The sequence below is a fragment of the Camelus ferus genome, chromosome 13 (assembly GCF_009834535.1).
Source record: "Camelus ferus isolate YT-003-E chromosome 13, BCGSAC_Cfer_1.0, whole genome shotgun sequence".
Classification (NCBI taxonomy): Eukaryota; Metazoa; Chordata; class Mammalia; order Artiodactyla; family Camelidae; genus Camelus; species Camelus ferus.
Window position 1 is genome coordinate 39,141,406 of NC_045708.1, and position 16,042 is coordinate 39,157,447.

Genomic DNA, 16,042 nt, shown 5'->3' on the forward strand with positions numbered 1-16,042 from the left:
GCCAAGAGAATCAAATGCCCCTTCCCCCAACAAAAGATTGCCTTTTGCTCTGAAAATGGATACTGCGGCAAAGAAGCATCCTGTTCCTGCCCGCCAGCCTCCACATCACCCCTCGCCAACGTTCAGGCTCCGCTGTTAATCACAGCAGCACAGAGAAGGTGAGGTGCATGTTAAAAAGGCACTGCCTGGTCCACCCAGAGAATTCCTGCTCTACTTTAAGCTCTCTAGGCACATGTGCTCACACAGCCTTCCTGCCCTACCCCTTTACATCCCCCAAGTAAAGATACAGCGTATCAACTAGGAAGGGGAGATGCAGGGCTGTGGAAGCTACAGATCAGAAAGCCAGAATTCACCCCCAATTGTCCACCGAGCAGAGGACGGCTGAGGAGGGAACAGGAAAGTTGGCGAAGATTCCCCCTTTAGTTTTGAGGCTTCCTGGGTGACTGGGTGGTTTCTCGTGCCTCTTCCTTCCTGAGAAGTCTAGGGAATGGCCCAAGATCTCATCTTCCTTCCTCCACTAAGAAGCAATAGGATGGGGTGAGGGAAAGGAGGAGAACACTGAGGAGAAATGGGTTTTGGAAACCTGCTCACAGTCACCCAGGCAGTGAGGTTCGAAACCTGGTGCATCTCGGCGGAAACACCACAGGCACTCACGTGTGGGTGCTGCTGGAAGAGCCCCAGGTTTGTGAGCCAGGAGCATGGTCTGCAGTCCCCTCTCAAGCTCCCTACCTCGTCTGTAAAACAGGCCGCCCCGCCTCCCCCACAGAGAGCCGCAGACACCAGGAGTCAAGTACTTAGTTCGGTGCCAGGGGCCAGCCCTCACCACAGGGCAGCTGCTGATACAGAAAGCTGTGCTCAGGATCCCCCCCCCCCATCATGGAATCCTTCAGGGAGCCCCCCTTTCTCAGACTAGGCCTTCCTATTACCCCACTGCCAGGGAGTGCCCCCCACCACGTGTAACCCATCCTAATCTGAGCTAGTCTCAGGCTGGACATGTGACCCTTCACCCAGAGGCCCTCACAAACCCCACCTGAAGCTGGGTGCGCTTCAGCAAACTCCACAGAAGCCATCTGGCCCTCAAAGCTGTCCATTAATTCTTCTGCCCCCAAAGGGCAGGGCCTGGGTTTCTGCACCTCCCATGTCCACTCCTTCTAATGTTGCTGCATTTTACAGATGGGCAGACTGAGGCCCAGGAAGGTAAAGGCACTGCCCCAGAACAGACCGCAAGACTCCACAAACTCTTAGACCCTTTCCACAACTCCAGAGGAAATTTCTCAGGGTCAGACTGTAATTAATCCAAGGAAGAAGCACTAAATCAGATCCACATTTTGGGTATATCTTTTTTGACCTTGAGGCAAGGACGGAACAAGACTTTGTCAAAGTCTTCTTGAATAAAAATGACCTGCGACTGAAGAGCCTTTGAGAAGGGGAGGGGAGAATTCTGCGGTCTGAAGAAGAGCCATGCAGACTTGCTGGAGGGGCAGGGCTGGGTCTGAGAGGAAAGGTCCTGGTCCCAGGGATCAACAGCTGGTCCAACAACAGGATGAGGGTAGCAGGGGCTAGATTACAAAGAGCTCTGAGTGTCTCACCAAGAGCCTGGACTTTATTCTTTTAATGAAGGGACACCATTGGTAGGAAGACCACTTGGTAGAGGGGATAAGCCACCCAACTGCCCTGCTGTGAGCCCAGGCTGGAGTCCACCTGCCCGCACCAGCAATCAGTAACAGCTGGGGCCAGGGCGGCCTTGCCTCCCAGTCCTGGGTGGAGAGCTACCCCTCCTGGATGTGCACTGAAGGAACAGATGTCTTGACGCCAGCCCCTGGAAAGGAGCCATTGTGCAGATATCGGATCTGCCTTTCATTTCAAACACATTCTCAAACTCAGAGCTGGTGAAGCAGGTGGAGCTGTTCCTGTTTTACAGGTGGGGAAACCAAAACTCCAGTGATACCCAGGTGAGACTCACTAGTGGCAGAACTCACGAATATGGTCGGCCCTCTGTATCTGCAGATACGGAGGCAGACTACACGTGGCCATTTTATATAAGGAACTCAAGCATCCGTGGATTTTGGTATCTGTGAGGGGTCCTGGAACCAAACCCCCATGGATATCGAGGGACCACAATATAGGCAAAGGTCCAGTCCCCTGGGTGGGAGAGCTAACACTAACTCTCAATACAGTGAGCTCATACTGATGAGCCTGGCAGAACAGAGTCAGAGGCTTCTGGACAACCTGCTTCCTGGCCTCCACCTCCCTCGTCAGCTCCTGTCAGTGGACCAGGGAACAAAGTGGCAGGGCCCAAGAGGGTAGCCAGGTGAGCAGGATTAAGTGACGCAAGACGTTTAAGGGCCAAATAAAACCTGGTGCTTAGCATGTCAGTCTAACTGAAGGGTTAAGCACTAAAAAGCCAATCAATCTTGAGACTACTGAGAACCTCTCCAACACATCACTGCCACCAAGGCACTGACACTGCCTTCTGGAAAAAGGAGAGAACTCACAGCGGCCCTTGCTCTTGGTTGAGCTGGAAGACCCACCTCCACCCTGGCCTCCACCTCGCAGAAAAGAACAGCCCAGGACACACCTGACTGTGTCTGCAACACAGGATCCAGACTGTTTACCCAGATGCCAGGGAGGGACTCAAGGGCATCATTTCACAGCATCCTCACAACCACCCCAAGAGACAGGGGGGCATCTTCACCCTCAACTGTCAGGTGAAGCAGCTGTAGTTCAGACAGTTTAATGGACTTTCTCAAGGTGACCCATGTGCCAACCTAAACTGCATGACCCCAGGGCCACCAGGAAGGATGGAGTGTCTTCGGAGAGGGCAAGGGAGGGATGGGACACACAGGGGGCACACGGAGCTCTAGGAGCCCAGCCACTGGCCTTCTGACCATTGGTCAACATGGATCCTGGAGCCAATCATGTTTCCACAGCAGTAATAAACCATCACTGAACATGAGGCTATGTTTACAGGTATAGTCAGACCTCACCAGTGCTCCAAAAAGGAGGCACCACGATTTGCTGAGACTGTTCCTCAGCACGGTATAGATACCAGTGCTCAGAGGTGTCTGGTAACCTGTCCAGAACATGGCACCAGGAGTGACAGTGGGCTGTCTTGCTCCAAAGGCTCTGGTCACAGCCGCTAGGCGTTGTGATGACCCTCTTCAGAGGTCATCTTCTTTGGAGGCCTCTCCCACAGCTGAGTGGTCTCCCGCCCCACCCTGCACTGCACACGTGGCTGAAGTCACGTCCGGCAGGTTGGGGAATTCCTTGGGGAGCCCAGCCCCCAGCATGGAGCTGACACTTTGCGAAGGCTGTGGTCCCACCTATGCTCTTACCAAGCCTAACCCCACCCTTTTGGTCTTAGCAAGAGACAGGGGCTTTTTGGACTACAAATTCACAGAGCCACTGGTAGGCCTGGCCCAAAGGCTTCATTGATTCCAAGGCCTTCATCTGGGGGAAGGAGCTTGTCAGGAAAAGTTTGGCTGGGGAGTTAATCTAGGCAGAAAAAGGACATGAACCCAAACCCCACACTGTGGGTCTCTGGCTGTGTCCCCAGCTTTTAAAACAAAATCTCAACGAGATGTGGGAAATGTCCTCTGCCCCGCATCTAGCCCAGACTCCTCAAAGGACAGTGTCCCCTCAGGGCGGCATGATCATACTCAGGGAGCCTGTCTCAATCCATGTAATGCCAAGGCCCGTTATTACAGGATCCCGCTGGAATTCCCTTCTTCAAACCTCTTCTGCTACAAGGGCTGAGGAATTTGAACTTTTTTTTTTAAATGAAAAAAAATCTCAGCATGATTTGCAGAAAAGGGGGCAGGGGCAGAGGAGGGTCTAACCCTCTTAGTCAACTATGAAGAGACAAAACGAAAACACTGGGGCGCCCCACCCCCCATGAGAGGCAGGAAGATCTGCTGGGGGACAGTCAGCCAGGTGCTGGGAGAGCCCACATCCCAGCAGGGCAGCTCTCCAGCACAGGGGGAGAAATTCAACTCGAAGAGAAACCCAGGTCCAAAGGGGAAAAGGATAAACCAGCCCAAGATCTTAATAAACCAGAGATGAAGGTGCTGCTGACATCAACCCCTAAGCATCAGATCCATAAAAGTCAGAGATTCCAGGAGTCAGTCCAGAGCTAAAGAGAAGGGGCTTGGAGAGGGCTGACACAGTCATTGGGGTCTCCCGGGGCAGGAGGAGCAGCAGCTGGGCACAGTCCTGGCTTCTTGTGTCCCAGGGTCCTTCCAGAGCCACTCCCCTTCCTCTCCACGGAGAGGGATCAGAGCCAGGATGGGTCTGGCGCAGTGGGACAGGCAGCGGGCTGGCTGCAGCCCGCAGACTCCCGGGTGTGGGGCTGGCTCCGCGACAGGGGGCGGTCGAGGCCCGCAGAGCCACCGGGTGCTTTGTTACTGAGCAAACCTCCCAGGCGCTGACTGCTGATGCATAGCTAACAGGGCGGCAGACATTGATTTATGTTCAACTTTCCATTTCATCAGCGAGAGTTACAGCGCGACATGTGGAGTTCACGTTTTGGGGAGGGGGAGGTGGCTCAAGTGTGCAGACACCAACATGCCCACGCGTGCACACACGCCGGTCAAGGCCGTAACTTTTTTCTTCCTTTTTAGGACGGAGGGCGAGGGGGTGAGGCAGCCTGGCACGTCAGGAATAACCTTTTGTCCACTGTTGCTAGGAGCCCTGGGCCGGTCATCTGCCGCTGGGCAGACATTAGGCACCAGGCTGGATGCGGGCAGGGCAGGAGCACAGCCTGACCTTTGTGGAGGTGGTGTTCGCAAGAAAGAAAGGCTGTTTTCCTCTCTTTCCTGCCCTGGCCTTTCTGCACAGGCCAGGTGAATGCGGAGGGGAGGTCTGCATGTGGGTCCAAGACAGGGAGGGGAGGAACAGTCCAGTCCACAGGACTTCCGAGTGGCAGGGGTTTATAAAGCCCTCTTGGGCAGCGCTCTCTGGAGTGATGAGCAAACTAAGGCCCAGAGACGGGAGGATGGCTTGCCAAGGACACACAGCAGTTTGGCAGCAGGGCTGGACTCAAACCAGAGTGTCCAGAGGTCTTCAGGCTTAAAGGCTGCTCCTGGCTTCATCTCAGTAACTAGAGGAGGGGAGGGGCTGCTGCTGCGTGAGCCAAGCCGGCTTGGAACAGGTGGGGGCTGGGGGTGGAGAACAGCAGCGGCTCCCCACCTCCAACCGTGGCCCAGGGCCCAGCAGTTGGGGCGCCCCGCCTCCTCTCTAATCCTTCTCAGCAGGGGTGACCCTGCCTTCTGTCAGTCTGGAGGCAGACAGCAGGGTGAGGGGTGGGGAGGAGGGGGTACTTCTGTCCCCTGGAGGACTGGCATGCTCACTCCTGACACAGCACCTCTGTCCTTTCCCACAGACCAGTGCATCTATGGACCCCTTCAGCCCACAGGGAAGAAGCAGACAGGGCAAGGCGATGGGGTGGAGAGCAGTCCCAGGAACGGCAGGGAATCTGCTCCCCAGCTCACAGGGGGCTCATGATGAGGATCTGGGTCCCACCGCCCCGCCCAGGTCTCTCTTCCTTAAGCAACTCTCTGGCCAACTTGAGCCTCAGTTTTCTCATCCAGACAGAGGGAATACTATCAGCCCTCAGGCCTACCTAATGGGCAAATGAGATCACAGAGTTGGGGGCGCCTTCTCTTAATTTGGAGAATGTTCCACTAGCAACTATGAGAGGGGTTTGGCAGTTCCACTTTAGGGTTTGTGAGCATGGATGGGAGGCCAGGAAGGGCTAGGACGGGCAGCCATGGGACCACATGAGGCCCCCTCCCCTGGGGAAGGAAGGAGGGTAGGAGGCACCTCAGACTCAGCAAGAGGCTGACTCTCACCCCCACACCTGCCTCCTGTTTACCCACCACAGCCCTGACCTCAGTCCAATGCAGGCCAGAAGCCAAGGCCTCCTCAGCTCTGCTTCCCCCTCAACTCCTCCAGCTCCACATTCAGCGAGGGGCCACCTGTTGAGGGCAGGGAGGCGCCACAGCACTCAGTCACCCCTCCAGCTCAGGCCCTGGCTGCCTCCAGAGAGGACCACAGCCTGGGATCTACACTGGCCAGTCTGCCATGAGCCCAACCCCTCCAGGCCACATGTGCTCTTCCTAGGACCACGTCCCCTCCTCCCTTCTTAGGAACCTTCCGTGGCTTCCCTCTGCCAGTAAGTTCAAGTCCTTTGTGTGTCTATCCGAGCCTCCTGCCATCCCTTGCCCTTTCACATCCCTTTCACATCCACGCCCAGGCAGACCTGCCCTCTCCCGCCCCACACCACCCCCACTGGCAACTGCCTCCTGCTCAGGCCTCAGCTCCCGTGTCAGCCCTTCGGGAAAGCCTCCCCAGACGGACTCCCAGGCCAGGCTAGCTGTACCCTTCGCCTGCCCCCATGGCACTGGCCCCTCCATGTAATCAGCCCCGGCTCCTCCACCAGGCAGTCTCTGTGAGCCCACAGAGGGCAGGGTCTGTGGCTGCCTCCACAGTCTGCAGTGCTCACCAAGGCTGGGTGACAGAGAGGTCACTGTGCCCTCAGAGACCACGTCCAGCCAATGAGCCAGGGGACGATCAACAAGCCCAGGCCAGGCCTCACAGGGTTTAGGCTCCAGCCTCAGATTCACCATCTGTCAAATGGGAATCCGGGCCCCCACCCTAGAAGCAGGCTTTGAAAACCACAAACACAAGGTGGTTTAATTCTTCCCAAGCCTCCCTCAGTCCCGGACTTGCCCTAGTCAGCACAGAAGAGTCTTTTCTGCTGCAGCAGCTTTCTGGCAGGAGGAATGTCAGCTCACTCTGCCGCTGCCTGCTTCCCGCTGGAAAGGAAGGCCGGAAACGGAGAGCACTCGGCCCAGCTCTCGGGACCTGCCCGCCCGAGCTGCTGCCACTGGCATGTTCTCATTTACTGGGCTTTGATCTTCCCTGGAAACACATCTTCCCACCCCAAGGCTCACAGTCCCCAAGGCTCTCTGCTGGGCATCTAGTCTCTTCTTGGTTACCACTAGTGCCAAGGAACTCACTACTTCATTGTTAAATGGGCAGGTGGTAGCAATGTCTTCCCTACAAAGACTCCAAGTAGCCTCCCTCTTCTTCTCTCTCAAGGATCTGTGATCTAAGGGCTGACCTCACAGAGGTAGGGCTGAGTATCTTCTATCTGGCAGAACTTCAGAGACCTGAAGTAAGTCATCAGAGCCCTCCTGCAGTTGCTTCTCTCCCAAAGAAACCCCAGCTATTTCTGAGGGAGATGAGCAGAGAAGTGTATCCTATAATCTCAACAGGAAAGGGCCAAGGTCGTGTGTATCTCTCTCCCTCTTATTTCTGGATCATTTCTTTGGTTCCTCTACACATCATTTGCTCTTCTCCTCTCTCCCCCGAAGACTGATGAGGAGGGTTCCCTGGGGCAGACCTCAACCTCCTTCCAAGGTGGATGGGCTTGGCCAGCAGGAACGAGGACTCACTGGAATGGGGGACATGTCAATCCCTAAGTGTACCCCACCATGGCGGGAAGTATCTGAGGATGTTCAGAGCAGGACGGGCTGAGCTTCTGGCAAAGGGAGCCTCTTCCAGAAAAGGCACAGTCTTTTAGGCCTATGACCTCCACTAGCATTTGAATGGAAACACCGGCTACTTTTAAGAGACAGTGGCTAGAGTTTCTCTTTCCCCTTCCACTATTTCTCCTTTTTCTCATGTTCTCTATTCTCCCTTCTTCCTCTAGACAATCAGTCCTGTACCTACATCAGGATCTCTGACTGCTGCAGAAGAACATGAGGTTCAGGGACTACGTTTAGGGTCTGATTCCAGCCCTCAGCTGCTAACCCTGGGCAGGTCATTCCCCTTTCAGAGTTTCACTTTCCCAGTCAGCCATGCCTCCTCTGCAGAAATGCTGTGGTCAAAGTGAAAGTAAGTTGCATGTCTAAAAACACTACATAACTGAAAACAATTATTGGAATTTAAAACTAAACAAGAACAAAAACAGCCTGTACCCAACAATGCTCCCTTCTCCATGAACCCTGCCCTCCCGCAATTCCCCAGCTCTGGACCTAGAAATCCTCATTGGACAGTGCCTCCTTTCAAACCACCTTAGGGCCAAGGAGCTGGGGACCCACCCAGACTAGTGGGCCTGGCCAAAGCCATGCTGACTTCGCCAGATGTGCAGCCCTACTGACTTAAGCTGCCTGAAAAAAAAAATGGCACTGCTTGATTATGTAAAATCCATCTGGATCCAAAGTGAAAAATCCAAGTGGGAAGGGCACTCAGAGACCATCTGGTCCACTCTGCTTCATCTACTGCTGAGGAAACTGGGGCCCAGAGATGGGGAGCAACTTGCCCAGGGTCACTCAGGGTCATGTGGCCAAGCAGGGGACCAGAACAGGTGGCCTCAGTTTCCAATCCTCCGTGTCCTTCCCTACTCCACACCACCACTGCCAGACTTTCCTAGCTTGGTGAGAGTGCTGGATCTAGAGCTTGGGGGTTGGCTGGGCTCCACTCCTGGTAACATGAGCGACACAAACTCAGTTCAAACGTTTCCTAGGTCCCCAGTGCTGCCATGTGCTGGGGACACCAAGATTAAGGCAAGCTTATTACAAGGAACACACAGAATTAGAATGTCTTTGCTAAGTTCTACCATGACCTAAAGAACCCCACAATATTCCCCAATAGTGAGAGATGGTCAGGTCCCAAACCACCTCCTTGCCAGCCCTCAACTTGATACCAAGCACATATTATGCCACAGGACCACAGGCACTGTCCACCTCAGAAATCCCAACAGCAAATAAAGAAGAGCAGACAGACAGAAACTAACATGGGGACAGCCAAACCTTCTGGACCCAGGAGCAGCCTCGCAGCTTGGCAGTCGGAGTCCTGAGGAAGGGGGTCCCCTATGTTGCTTTCTAAGGGGCCGGTATGGCGAGGCTGGCCAGCTGGTCCCTCCCACGCACCCTGGAGGCCCCAACTAAATTTAGTACCAACTAGGGGTGAAGTCCTGACCTGAAAACCAGGCTAGCCACCTTGGGACGAGGTCTGGTCAAAGCTGGATCAGCCAACCCAGGCCGGCTCCTTGGTGCCAAGACCCTCTTGCAGCAGAGCTGACTGCCAAGCTGTGGCCAAGCAGGGGAAGACGTGCAATTGTTGGCAGCAGATAAAACCTTCGATATCATCTCTATTTCTCTTCTAATATAAGAGTGGCTGCCTGCACGATGAGTTTGGGGCAGGGCCGGCAATCAATAGCTAATACTCCTCTTATGAGTGGCCTGCTCCGGAAATGGGCAGCCACTACCACCTTCCAGAGAGATACCCTTTCCTGCAGCAGTGACCCAGCCCAAACAGTTCAGCATCCCAACCAGGAAGGACCTCATCCGCCTTCATCTGACTGATGGAGAAACGATGCCCCTTGGCTTGGGGGGTGGGAGGTAGGGATGGGGGTCAGCCAAGAGGCTGGGGCACACAGCCCCCTACTCGATGTTTCAGCAAGCTCAATGGTTCACCGACTGGGGATCAGAGAGGACCTCAAGTCAAGAGGGTGGGTTGAAAAGTCACCTCTGTCTGATGGTAGCTGGTGGTGGCTAAATAAGGACAGGAATCAGTCTGGGCTTTCTGACCACACAGCACTGAACGTCACAGGGGAGGGCCGAAGAAGTATGTCTGGAATTAGGCCTTAACCATGGACATTGTACCAAAGCAGGAAGTTGGGAGCTGCCCACATATCAGGCAGACCTCTCCTTGCTCCAGACTCAGGCTGAAATAGAAGTCAACGGCCTATTTTAAAAAATGCAGCTGGCTGCTATCCATCTACTCTTGCCATAGTGGCCTGCACTGGGTACCCAGATGCCAGCGAGCTGCATCAATAGGATCCACACAAGTGGAGCCTGGTACCTGAGTGGGCTCTGTTCACTAAGCAGGGAAGCCACATCTGCACTGTGTGAAGGGCATCCATGGCACCATTGGTGAGGACATGTGAGCCTGGGAAAGAAGTCCTAACCAGACAGAACACCATGGGAAACACCACCAGCTGGGTGCAGAACACTCCTCTGCAGTGCCAGAAAGGCAGCCCTCTCAGACAGTATTCCCTTGGGTTTCCCCTCTGCGGGTAATGGCAGAAGCCCGCCAGGCTCCTGTCTTTCTTGGGTCCACAGGTATCCAAGGATTTGAATGTCTTACTCTCTCTAAAGCCTGGCCCCTCTTCCCGATGCCTGTGGCCTTACCCCAAGCCACGCCCCAGGCAATGCTTGGTCTGGTCCAACCTGAAGCCTATATACTGATTTTTCAGGTTATACCCATTTCCATCCCTGGGACAAGGCCCCAGTTTGGAGAGTACACTAGGAAAGCTTATAGACACATGTGTGGCCAACCAGTGCCCTGAACTTCCATCCCTAAATCCCGCTAACCGCCACCTTGGTGGGCAATCTGCAGTTTCTGTTTTGGGGGAACACCCAAGTTTCACTGATTCCCTTTCCTGTCTGGTAAGCAGCATTTCCTAACCCTCCTCTCCATGGAGTTAACATCAACCAAAATGTGAAATCCTGCAAAGAAGAAGTGTCCTTGAGCTCATCTCCCACCCAGGAAGAAATCCCCAGGAGGTATCTACCCCGTTTTTGCTCAGATACTTCAGGCGCCAGGGAGCCCCCGCCGCCTGCATCACCAATGGATGCACAGGGTGTGACATTCTGGCTGTCACCAAGCCAAAGTCTCCTCGGACTTCACCTCACTGTCCCAGTTTTGAATTCTTGGATTTCGCAGAGAAATTTCTGCCTTCTTTTCCACACAACCACTCTTTCCATATTCTTATCTGAAAGCTCCAACATTCCAAAAGCTGTGGGGAACTCAGGCAGATTCTCAAACTCGGCCACAGACAGGTCTGAAAGAACGTCATGCTCGAGAGCTTCATCATATGAAAGTTCCTCCTGCCCCGCACACCGATCTCTCTCCGAGGGCCTTTCCCAGTTTCAATCTGGTTTAAATCGAGTAAGTCCCCAGAGGGGACAACAGAGAGGGAGGAGGAGGCACCAAAGGTGTGGCAACCACACACAAATTGCAAAGCCCCCCAAGAGCCCAACAAGGTGTCTTTTGGGGAAGGCCAGGCCCTCAACCCACATGAGACCTGCTCCTGCCCTGGCGGGCAGAGTGCGGGCACAGATGCTTGTGGGACGCTGTCTGTGATCACATTCGGAAAAAATCAAGTGGTTAACCAGAGGGAAAGGATTTCGAGACCTGCCAGGATGGTGGGGTTTTTGTTTTTTTAGAGTACGCCTAAGGTTTGTAGTTTGGATAAGCAAAGTAAACAATGACAACACAGCAGCAACAAAACAGAAACAAAGAGCAGTTTACTTGTCGTTGTTGTTGTTTTTTAAGCCTTTTGTTAAAAGACAGCTCCATGTGGACTTGGAAGCAGCCCCGCCGCCTCCCCAACCAGGGGTGGGCTGTGTCGTGAGTGCGAAGCTGGTGTGAAGAAAACAAACTCCAGCAGAAGTGACATAGCACATGCAGGAGGTGTCTGCTCCCCATCTCTGTCTTTTCTCCCTTCCTTGGTGTTTGGAAGAGGTGAGAGGGATGGGAAGGGAAGTGCTTGAACCAGCATAAAGCAACTGTATTTAGACCATGGCAAACTGAGCTACTACTACTTACTTCTCTCTCCCTCCCTCCCGCCTGCCCGGGGCCTGGCCTGGAGTGATGGGAGGACAGGACCTACCTGAAAGAAACCTGGCGGGATGGGGCCTCCTGGCATCCCATCGTTGGGGGGAATGTTGCCAAGCACGGGACTTGGTGCGGCTGCTGCGCTCTGTGGAGACAGGAAGGTGGAGAGTGAGAGGCGGCCGCATCCACAACGGGAGACAGGGAGCTCCCACCCCTGGGCCCACCCCCCGGTGACTCTCCTGTCCACCCTCGCCCTCCACAGACCCCCTTCACACACCACCTTCCCCGGTGTGTCAATCAGTGGATGAGCCTCCATTGCCTCATCTCTAATACAGGAGGGCCATGCCCACCACAGCAGCAACTGTTATTAAGCAAGGATGCCCTGCCTTCCCCACTCGGCTGCTTTATGAAGCTCCTTCAGGACAGGTGAGGGGCTGCATAAATGTCTGTGCCCTCTCCAAGAGGCTGGCATGCTCTACAGAGCAGAAGAGCAATAGATATCCATGACTTAAAGAATAAACAGTCAGCCCAGCTGGGAAACATCCCTGGAGGGTGGAGGAGGGCCCCGTCAGGGTCCGGGTGCGGTGGGAGATGAGGCGGGCTGCATGATGCGGGGGACTGTCATTAGTTTTCTGTTTAAATGCTGCTCTTCCGGCATTTACCTGGTACATCTGCCTCAACAAATGCCTCCCAGGGGTGAACAGACGTTGCTCTTCCCAGCCTGGCCTCCTTCCAGACAATCTGTGTCCCACCTGCTCATGTGGTCGGCGTGTCTGTGCCCGGCCCCATGCTCGCACGGGCGGGTGAGACTGTGCAGGAAGCCCCGGGCCTGACTGGCCTACCTGGGCCCAGGCCCTGCTTCTCCCCACCGCCTACCCCCAGCTCTACAGCTCACAGATGCTCCTCCTGCAGGAAGCCCACCTCCAGCCTCGAAGGTTCCCTAACCCCACCAGGACAGAGACTCTGAAACTGAGTCATCAATTATCTTCCAGGGGTCTGACTGGTTCTCTGGGACAAGGGTCAGCCCCTCGGAGTCAGGAAATGGGTGTCTCTTCAGTTACAAGTGCAGCCTGCCAACACCACCTTGAAGAAGTCACTTCTCCTGCCTTCTCCTGAGCCTGGAACTAGGACCCAGACCTCCTAACTTACAACTCCCATGGGAGGAAATGAGGGAGCGTGTCAATCCCCCAGACACACTGCATGCAGCAAGATGGACAGACAGCCATGGGAATCCACACAGCAGGGGTTGAGCGCAGGCCGGCGTGGGCAAGCCACTCAGCCCTCCTGTCCCTGGTGTCCCACCTGCTCCTAAGGGTTGGGGAAGGCTAAGGAACCAGATGGGTTACATTTTGTAAACCACAAAAGTAATCTGGAAGTGGAGAGGACTCATGCTGGGCCTGCCCTGGCTGTTGTGACAGACCCCAGGTAAAGAGAACAGGGTGGGATGGGGCTGCCCAACTCTCCAAAATGATTCTGCCTACAGAAATGCAACCCCCTGTGTAACAGAGATTCTGCCAATCACCCTGGGGTGTGCTACAAACATCTCAAAACATCTTGGAGCAGGGCTTCCCCTCCCCACCGCCCCAAGTTGGAGGCCGCAGCCCCAGCCCAGCCTCTGCCCCAGTGTTCTCTGGGATGAGGACCGCCTGGGGGAATGGGCCAGGTTATCCATTAGATGCATTGTTTGTTTGCGGTTGGTGGTTCTGTGAAAATGCAACTTTTCATGATTTACAGCCAACAATTACTCCTCAGGAGCAGGAGCAAAAAAGATTTTTAAAAAATGCGGGGAGATAAGAGGTGAGAGGATACAGCTCAAGTGGCAGAGCACATGCTTAGCATGCACAGGGTCCTGGGTTCAATCCCCAGTACCTCCTCTAAAGATAAATAAGTAAATAAAGCTAATTACCTCTCTCCCCACCCCAAAATAATGAGGTGAGGTAAACATCCACCTGTGTTTTCTTCAAGCTCTTTCAGAGACTGGTTTTATATTTAACTCTTCAATCCTTCTGGAACTTATTTTGGTAAAGAATAAGGGTTTTACTCCTGTAATAGTCAACTGGTTCAGGTTGATTTTTTTCCCCACTTATGTGAAAACAGAGACAAAATTCTTAGAAAAGTATGGTTGTTTCTGAGCTTTTAGAACTCTGGAACTTTTAGAACACTCTATTCTAATCATAAGAGTTTTACACTGTATTTTATTAGCTCCTTCAATTCTTTCACTGAAGTTTTCTTGCTTATTTTTATCTATTTATCCCTCCAAACTTCCTATCATTATAAAAGTCACCTTCCTACCAAAAGAAAAAAGTTCTTTTATATATATATATAAATTTGGAGGAGAACTGACATCTTTCCAAAACACAGGCACCTTCCCAGGGCACACTCTTTCTCCGATTATTCATGTCTTCATTCAAGTCCCCCAGTCAAAGCAGAGTGGGTGGACCAATGACAATGATCAGAAAGGTGGGTGAGAGCAGGCAATACATTTGGGAAAACCCAAACCCTCTCTTGCCCTGGCTAAATGTTTTGTACTCGACACATGTGGCGCTGACTTGCTCTTGGGGTAAGGGTGGAAGAGATGGAGCCCCTGACCATGGTGTGAGAAGGATGGAGCAGAGGCCCGGCCCTGGGCGGGGTGGATGGCAGGGGCCAACTGGCCTGGGGCTCAGAAATGGGCTGGATACTTTCACACCATCTCTCCCTGAACCCCCAGATGGCCTTCTGAGGCAGACACAAGTACCCCCACTTCACAGACGAGAAAACAAATCTCAGTGTGGACAGCAAGCTGAAGGTGACCTTTCTCCATTTGTCTGCCTCAGAGTCCAGACGTACTCTTCTTCAGCCTTCAGCCCAGAAACATTGTTTTGTTTTTAAAGAAAGATCTGGGAAGCTTCAGCACTTCAGTTCTTTAAATTAGCATTTACTGTTTAATATAAAATACCTATTATAGAATATGGCAAAGTAAAAAGAAAATTAGTCACTGCATTTTGTTAAATAATGTCATGAGCACTTCTCCCCATCTCATTAAATGGTCAAAGGAAATAATGATTTTTTAATAAGCCTAATATTCTATAGAGGTATCATCATTCAACCAATTTAATTAACAGGCATTAAATCAGTGTTTGCTAACTCAGTAGTTACAAAATGAGATCTCTCTGCCCTCTTTGGTATTTTGACTTAATCTTTTGGATCACTACCCTTTTGAAATGGCTTACACTGGTCATTTAGTAAAATAAATAGTAAAACATTCATGCTTTGTTATTTAGGTATTTGATTTTTCTCCCTTAGTGATAATAAGAACTCTTTATATATTAAGGATACAATATATGGATATGTTATTATTTTTTTAAAAGCCTCTTAAATGAAAACTTGAATGTGGGTGCACGACTTACGAGGCTCCCTCAACACCAGGATCTCATTTTCCTATGAAATCAGGAGTCCATGGTTCTAGGAAGTGGGGGTGCGTGGGTGGGTGGTCCCTGGTCCTTTGAATGTTTGGGCTGGGGTAACCATGGCTCTAGTAAATGGATGACATCAGGGTTGGAGCATGGACTTTTGCTACCCTCCAATGAGAGGGCCATGTTAGCTGTGACTCAGGTGTCAGGAAGCTGAAGCGATAACTTATCCTTAAAGGCTCTTCGAGCAGCAAAATTAAGTAGATATGCAGAGCTTAACTCTGTGCCCTGAAGAATGACAGTTATTGTTTTTCTTTGATTTTGAAGCAAACATGTGCTCATAATGAAAAACTTTCAAAAGGGGAGAAAAGTACAAAGAAGAAAATGAAAGCAACAACCAGTGTCAGAGAGCGACAAAAGGGTTAAATAATTCTTGCATACAAAACCTAATCCGACGGACCCCATCCCCACATCTGTCAACATGACACTGCCCTCACTCCATACCTCAACAGCTGGGGCTGTTTTGCCCATCTCTGAGAGCCAGCACCATGTGAGGCATACAGCAGGTGTTCAATAAATGATTATAACCTTTATTATTCAAAGACCTGCTCAAACCTGGCCATCTGGAGCCAAGCCTTTCCGGATTGCTAGGAATCAGCCTCTCCCTGTGGTTTCCAACTTCGAGTTAGAGCTCCATTAAGGCACTCAGCAAAGCGTCTCATGTGAGTTTTATCTAAAAACACAAAATCCACACCAAAACCCCCTGACATTCAATGAGGCCTACAGCATGCCGGGGCTGTGGCAGTTGCTCGGGACAGGACTCCCCCACCAGAGCTCTCAGAAGCCAGACATCTACTGTGTGGGTTCGGGCCCTGGCCGGGAGACTGTGGGCAAGTCCCTTCTCGCTCTGGGCCTCAGTTTCCCGACATGTCCAATGGTGGAGTAAGAGAAGATGACCTCTAGGGCCCTTCTTCCAAGCTGCTCTCCCCAACCCAGTCCACACACCATGGGGGCAGGGACTG

At 52.7% G+C, this 16,042-nt stretch overlaps 1 protein-coding gene across 4 annotated transcripts in view; it reads right to left on the minus strand.

Annotated features, from left to right (window-relative positions):
• SSBP3 (single stranded DNA binding protein 3) overlaps window positions 1-16,042 on the minus strand; it is a 157,898-nt gene that overhangs the window by 35,949 nt on the left and 105,907 nt on the right. For all 4 annotated transcript variants that reach the window (XM_032494361.1, XM_032494362.1, XM_032494360.1 and 1 more), the window contains one exon: window positions 11,684-11,773. In XM_032494361.1, the coding sequence (XP_032350252.1) occupies window positions 11,684-11,773 (90 nt within the window). The remainder of the gene's footprint in view (window positions 1-11,683; window positions 11,774-16,042) is intronic.